This window comes from Melospiza georgiana, chromosome 9 (assembly GCF_028018845.1).
Source record: "Melospiza georgiana isolate bMelGeo1 chromosome 9, bMelGeo1.pri, whole genome shotgun sequence".
NCBI classification, from domain to species: domain Eukaryota; kingdom Metazoa; phylum Chordata; class Aves; order Passeriformes; family Passerellidae; genus Melospiza; species Melospiza georgiana.
Window position 1 is genome coordinate 26301493 of NC_080438.1, and position 6944 is coordinate 26308436.

General features: G+C 40.8%; 1 protein-coding gene across 1 annotated transcript; it reads right to left on the reverse strand.

Moving 5' to 3' along the window:
• Nucleotides 1–274: 274 nt before the first annotated feature.
• On the reverse strand, nucleotides 275–6918 carry ECHDC2 (enoyl-CoA hydratase domain containing 2). The gene is made up of 10 exons (XM_058029861.1): nucleotides 6869–6918; nucleotides 5422–5489; nucleotides 4725–4812; nucleotides 4342–4428; nucleotides 3115–3207; nucleotides 2475–2531; nucleotides 1878–2065; nucleotides 1383–1433; nucleotides 978–1025; nucleotides 275–520 (listed from the first exon to the last, which is right to left on the reverse strand). The coding sequence occupies exons 2-10, from the start codon at nucleotides 5470–5472 to the stop codon at nucleotides 443–445; spliced, it is 741 nt and encodes a 246-aa protein (XP_057885844.1). The 5' UTR covers nucleotides 5473–5489; nucleotides 6869–6918; the 3' UTR covers nucleotides 275–442.
• Nucleotides 6919–6944: the final 26 nt, after the last annotated feature.

Genomic DNA, 6944 nt, shown 5'->3' on the forward strand with positions numbered 1-6944 from the left:
TATCAAAATAACCTATAACCATGTTTGCTGATTTATTAATTTTTCTTTGAAGGCCCCAGTCTAGGAGAGTAAGAAGCTGTAGAGTTAAATTGTGTGGCATTTTTTAGTGCTGGAGAACCTCAAAGCAGAAGGAGAAAACAACTTCCAGTCAGCTAACAGAGGAAAACAGGTGATGAAGAGAAATTATGTGCCCAAGCCAAAACTTTTCCACATTCCTTACTTGACATCTGTGTGAGAGCCATAACTACTGACTTCAGATGAACGTGCTTAAAGATCAGGAGTACAAAGTTAAATCTTTATTTGGAGATTTGTACAGAAAAGCGATCCAGTGGAATAGTTAGAAAGGCAGTCCAAGGCAAGGAGTTAAGTGCACAGAGTGGTGTCATAAAAATAATCCTCAGAAATCAGTGGATCTCCAGAAACTCAAGGGAAGCAGAGAGTGTTATTTGCCAGTGAACCGAGGTGGTCTCTTCTCCCTGAAGGCAGCCATCCCTTCCTGACGGTCTTTGGTGGGAATATTCTACATGAGAAAAGAAATAAAACAGAGGTATGTTTTCCATTCACAAGTCTGATGTGTTTTTAAGTCCTGACTAATTTGGCAGTAGTGATGTGAGACTAAGTTTGCTTTTCTTTCAATGATAAAATTCCATGGTTTGCAATTAGGAAAAAACAGGGTTGCAGTGTAAGTTTGTAGAGTAACTCACAAACAAAGCACCTAAGAAAAATACCATAGATCTATATGGGAAAACAGTTTCCCATAATCTTCATTCTTCATCTTAAAATATGAGAGACACATTATATTGTAGTATTGTAATACCCTGTATTGTTCCATTAGCTGGTTCATGCTCTCAAAACCTGCCACAGTGAACTTCAAGAGGAATCATTTTGAATTTATTAAACTAAAACCATTTGCAAAACTCATTCTATAACTAAAATACAGTTGTTCCTTTCAGGAATGAATTTTGAAGGCAGATTACCTGGGCATAACACATCCCCTCAATAGCCATCCCTGATGCAATGTCAACCTGGAAGCAGAGGAAAGGTGTGAGGTTTGTCTGAAGTACAGCCCTCAGAGCTGCTTCAGAGCTCTCAAATCAATCAGAGCAGTCAGTCACTCTCAAACAGTCATAGTAAGTGATCTTCACTCCAAATTAGAAGTACAGTAATACTATCTGTAGAAAAAAAATCCTGCCATATTCCTTTTATCTTAAATCTTTTATAACTTCTGAAATGTCTGATATAAAGAAAAATGTCTGTTTTTAAATGTCTGATATAAAGAAAAATTTTATAACACATCTGTTCTAAACATTTTTACTGTAGTAATTTGTAAGAGCTGCTAATCTTTTCATTCGCTTCAGTATTTAAACAAAAATAATTATTACCTCCATTCCTTTGTTTATTGCCAGTTTTCCCATTTTCACAGCAAATGGTGCCTTTATTAAAAACAGAAAACAAACCACAACAAATACTTTAAAATAATTAAATTGTTATAAATAATTTATAACAGATTAATTGTTATTATTTTGCTCCAAATGACATCTTAGTCTACAGAAATCTGCAGTAAGTTAATAAGTACTTTACAAAAATCAGTTTGGTGTTGTGTGCAGTTCACAGATGAACACAGTGTGAGTTTCAATGTCCTCCAGGTCTGTGTGGCTGCAGCTGGGGGCTAAACCTGCCCTGTGGGTTAAGCAGCTGGATGTTAACACTTGCTCCAACAGAAACTGCATTCACAAAAAGGAACAGACTTAAAAAGACTTAAAGCTCAGGAACCAAGACTTCAGTATTTCAGAGGAAGGAATTTCAGGTGTTTGTTTGCTCTCTTAAGGGGAGCACAAACGCTGCCTTTACATTGGTGCCATGAGCAATGCACTTACCTGGGGCAGGATTTCTTTAGCCAAAGTCAAAGCTCTCTGGTAGGCTGCATCCCCCTCGCTGTTCTGTGGCACTGAGTGATTTACCAGCCCCATGGAGGCTGCCTGTTCTCCATCAACCTGTCTGCCAGTGAAAATGAGCTCCTTGGCAAGACCTATTCCAACACATCTGGGCAGGCGCTGGGTTCCACCTTAGGACAACAGGGAAAACACCATTTTCCATTTCTGACAAATGCCTCACTAGTATTTTGTCTCCTTAGAAAAGCAGGAACCTTAAAAAATAAATGGATCATATGTTTTTATAATAACTACAAGCTGAAGATGTTAACATTTTGAGAGGCATCTGAAAGACTTCATTATTTTGATAAAAAAGAAAAGGTATAAAGGGACCTTCCTACATTCAGAGTAAGTCTGAGACAGAACTCTTGATTCATAGATCTCTTTTGTGACTGTAAGATGCTACTTCTAATTTACATTCAAAACACTTCAAGTGTTCATGAACACACTCTAATGGCAAAATATTTACAATACAGCTGAGAAAGTGAGATTTAATGAATATTAATGAAGGTTTAATGAAGGTTAAGATTTAATGAAGGTTACCTGCTCCAGGCAGAAGTCCTCGTGTGGTCTCAATAAGGCCCATTTTAGCTGATGAAGCTATAAAAAAATAAATGTAGAGTTAGCTACATTTTCATTTGTATAACTAGAAGTTTTCCAGATTGAACTGATCAATAAAATTAGAAACTGAGCTGGAACTCCATTTCTCCAGGTATCCAGAAAGTCTGAATACTACAGTACTTACTCTATATCTGTCTCAAGTCTGCTTACCCCAGTGTAGCAATTTTAGCTAGAAAAATGAACCTCACGTCCCTGCTAGATAAAATATAATGGATGGAGGCACAGAAACAGAAGAAATAAGTCTTCCAACCCAAACTGATTTAAGCTGGGAAGGTTAGATGTAGCCAGAGTATATGTGATCCAGTATTAAGTTACTATAACTATTCAATCTTACTAATAAATAGTTTTCTAAAGGAATCCTAATCTTACCTAAAAATACGTTTTACTTCTTAACCACGGGAACTACTTTCCAAATAACTAAATGTCACCATTTCTGCACAAACTTCTCTTAGATTTCTCTCAAGCTTCTGGACTCCATTAACAATCCCCTGTCATGTGTGTAAGTCTTCTCTAAAATGCAGCCATCAGCTCCCAGGAGGTTGCCACACTGAGCAGCACAAACCTGCCACTCGGAGGTCACAGGCCAGGGCCAGCTCTAATCCTCCACCCAAGGCGTAGCCATCGATTGCAGCGATCGTGGGCACGGGCAGGGCAGCTGCAGAACAGAGCACAGATTGCACAGTTGTGTTCCACAGGTTCTGCTTCACATGGCTCTGGATTTCAAAGCCTTACATTCTAAAGCTTTCAGTTCAGAATTTCTCAAGGACTCATTTTCTCCTGCCACAAGTTTTCGGTCTGGAAACGGTAAAAATTGTCTTCTTGCACTTCTCCCTTCTTTGTAAGAATGCAAAACATGCTTCTTCCATGCAAAGAAGCTTGCAAACAAAGCACTACAATGCAAAACAGTCCTCTCCTTGCAAATTTATGATATGAATATTCATCTGTTGCAGTTCAACAGCCAAAGAGAACATCCCTAGGCCCTGTCACAGCGCTCAGTTTTTGTGGTGCTTTTGTTAGCCAAGGCTCCTGAAAACAGGAACAGTAAACACTGTTTAACTAGGTTACCTCATAGCTGAGGAGCTTGATGTACCTGGAGATTAGCTTCTTGATACTTTTTTAAATACTCAGACAGCTGGATGCAAACTTCTGAGGTGAGCTGGTTCTCTGTTGTAACCACCCCTCTGACTGCTCCTGTCATTTTTTAAAAATTATTGCAATTCTGATTGGTATTTTAGACAGATTTGACTTTGGTACTTCTTTCTAGTGAGAGCAGAATAATTCATAAATAGGGGAAGAAAACTACTTGCAGAAGCTCATATTCATTTTGCAAAGAAAAAGAAAAGGGAGGTGAGGGAGTTGTAGATACAACCTTCCCTGACATTGCACAAATCCCTTTAGCAAATCCAATCAGAGATTCAAATCCATGTTCTTAGGTCTCTGGCACATTTTGAGTGTCTCTGAACATGTACTTGAAGTGGGACAACCAACACAGCACTTGCCTCCCCACGATTCCACAGAAGTGTGGAATAAATAAATTTATTGGAGCAGGTATTTATCACATAGGTGTGTATGTGCTTTGTTGTGCATAAGAAACACATCTTGTCCTTGGAGGGGCAGCAGGATGGTTGGGATTTAATTCTAATTGGATCTTTCTTTCAAGCATAAGCTGAAGCCATTTGGAAAGCTACTCCTAGGTAGATCACCTGCTGGTTATTCCCTCCTTCAGCGCTTCTAAATGTTTCACTACAAATGGTCTAGGATACATTTTCCAACTGATGTAATCCTTTACCTATTTCATCCATAAGATTTCTGAGTCTTCTAACAAACTCTCCAACTTCTGCATCATCCATCTTTGCACGTTCCTTTAAGTCTGCTCCTAAATAAAGGAGAAAAAGGTTGGAATCCAGGAAAAGACATCTGAAATGTCCCTCTCAGAGGACAGACCATTTAAAAAGTCTGAGATAGAGCATTCCAGTTAAGTAAGGTCCATGGAAGTTGGAGTGGGGACATTTGGGCTGCAGCAGTAATGAGGGTGCCCCTCTGTGCCCTTTTGACAGATTTATTTTAATCTCTTTTAGTACTCTTTTAGCACCAAGTGCATGATCTGATTGGCTCACAGCCTAAGAGCAACCACATTTTTTGAGAATGGTTTGCAGAGCCTTTGCTACTCACCTGCACAGAACACTCCTTTCACCTGGCTCTTGAACACCACCACCCGCACCTGCTCATCGAAGCGGAGCTGTTCCAGGGCACTGAACAGCTACGGGGGAGGGAGTGCACACAAGAGAAGAAAAAATATAAGCATGTGGATGTACACTGAAATGATAGCAAGTTCCTAATCTATGATAGAAGTGTTTTGGGTTTTTTCCCTGCAGGTGCCAGAAAATTCATGGAAATCATGTCAGTGGAACCTGCAGTTTTTTCCATTACAAATTCAGAATGACACATTTCCCCATCTCTTTTTTCCTTCCACTTAGAGATGAATCTTTGTTGTATCTAAAAACTTCCCTTCCTGTCCAGGCATGAGCCAGACCTTCTATAGGATGTGTCATCCTTGAACATTTCATCTGCTAAGGTGTGACAATGAGTATACTTTTGTTGTAATAACACAAGTAAGGACATTCACTTGCATCTGAGTTAACTTCAATAAATTAACTTAAATTAGCTAACTTAAATAACCCAGATATCCCTGTCCACATCTGAGGCAGTAACTGTTACATTCTGTTTTTCTCAAGGTTCACCTGTCTTGTCCCAATGCCATTTCCCACTGCCCTTCATCTTAAATGATTTTTTAGATTTCCCACAACTGTTCTCACAACAGTTAGTTATTGATCATGGTTCCAAACACACAGGCCAGGTCCATACTCACTTCATTTACAAATACTTTTCCCAGTGAATTTCTCGCGTGGGGTCGGTTCATTAGGATTTCAGCAATACCTTAGTAATAGGAGACAATTTCAGTTATACTTCATTTAGTTCTCTGGCACAGTAATTCAATTGGGAATATTATCTGCTTATGCTGCATCTTATCCTTCCTGAAAATGCATATAAAGTATATTCTAAAACAATCAGTTATTTTAAAACTGGACGTGGCGCACCATGCGTACAAAACCCAGTTATGCAGAACAATTGTAAAATTCAGCAGGCCTGTAAAAGTCTATGAGGAAGCAGACTTTTAGAAAATGATCAGGACATCGAAGAACATATCTTAGAATCACTGCAGAAATGGGGAAAAAAACCCCAACCAAACAAACAAAAGCCCAAATGGTCCATCTTAGGTTTCTCCTTTGAATGTTATTTAATTTAATTTTTATTGTCTTTCTGTGTTCCAGTACATTCCCTAATGAAGGAAACCATCCTCTTGGGATTGCTGTTTGCATGAGAACAGCACAGACAGGTCACACTCAGTTCATGTTCCAGAACCATTTTGAAAGTGAACTCCACTTAATTTCAACATTATAAGCTCATCAGCAGAAAGGACTCTACTCGAAGTTCCTAAGTCCAAGCAGAAAAATAAAACCACAACATCTACCTACTCCTCCTTAGCACATGTGATTGGTAAATTATTATCCAATGGCTTCTGTATGCTTGGGAGAGAAAAAAAAAAATCTTCTGTTTTTTTGTCTGGACTTCTGCTCACTTCCCAGGCCTTGGCATTGGAAGATGCTGTTGCTGTGCTGTAGGTGCACAGCTGTACCTTGCACCTGCCTTGCTTGGTCTTTCTGCCCTGCTGGAAGGTCTCTGTTTATTCCTCTGCCTATGGCCGTGGTCAGCTACTGAACCAGAGATGTGTGGCACTGGAACAGAGACCCGAGTGAACAGCGGCAACCAGCAAAGGAAATGTACAGCTGGTAACTACCTAATGTCTTTGTAACCAGCAAAATACTGAGAACTGTGTATAAACTCCTGCAACAGTTACGCAGAAAGTAAATCCCTGGCAATCTGAACCAAACCTCAGACTGCTTCGCGGCTCTCATGGATAAATGTGCACAGACATGTCAAGGTCCTGTCCTACCTTTATCACTGCACGTTAATGCTGTTAGAAAAATCTTAAGTATGCACACCAGAACTTCATGCGCCAAGGTCGCATGCACGCATAACTTTAGCGGGGGAAAAGTATCTAACTATTCATTCTGCAGCAGCGTTTTGAAAAAAAAGTATCAAGGCATTGTTGAAAGCAGAACAACAAGGAGCGCCCCGGGCTCGGCAGGGCTGTCACCCCCGTGTGGGGGAACACACGGCCGCGCTCACGCCAGGCCGAGCTGGTTCCGCCGGGAACGGCAGAAGCGGAGCCGCGCCCCGAGCCCGGCACTCACCGCCGCCGGCCGCGCTCAGCTGCACCTCCGCGCCCCGCGGCGCCCCGGCCGCGCCCGCCCGGCCCCGCGCCCCGCG

Coding starts and splice junctions, on each gene's coding strand:
- ECHDC2 (XM_058029861.1), bottom strand. CDS start 5,472: ATGAACCGACCCCACGCGAGAAATTCACTGGGAAAAGTATTTGTAAAT. Junction 2,066..2,474: donor AGGACTTCTGCCTGGAGCAG/GTAACCTTCATT, acceptor TGTTGTCCTAAG/GTGGAACCCAGCGCCTGCCC. Junction 521..977: donor AGGGGATGTGTTATGCCCAG/GTAATCTGCCTT, acceptor TTTCTCATGTAG/AATATTCCCACCAAAGACCG.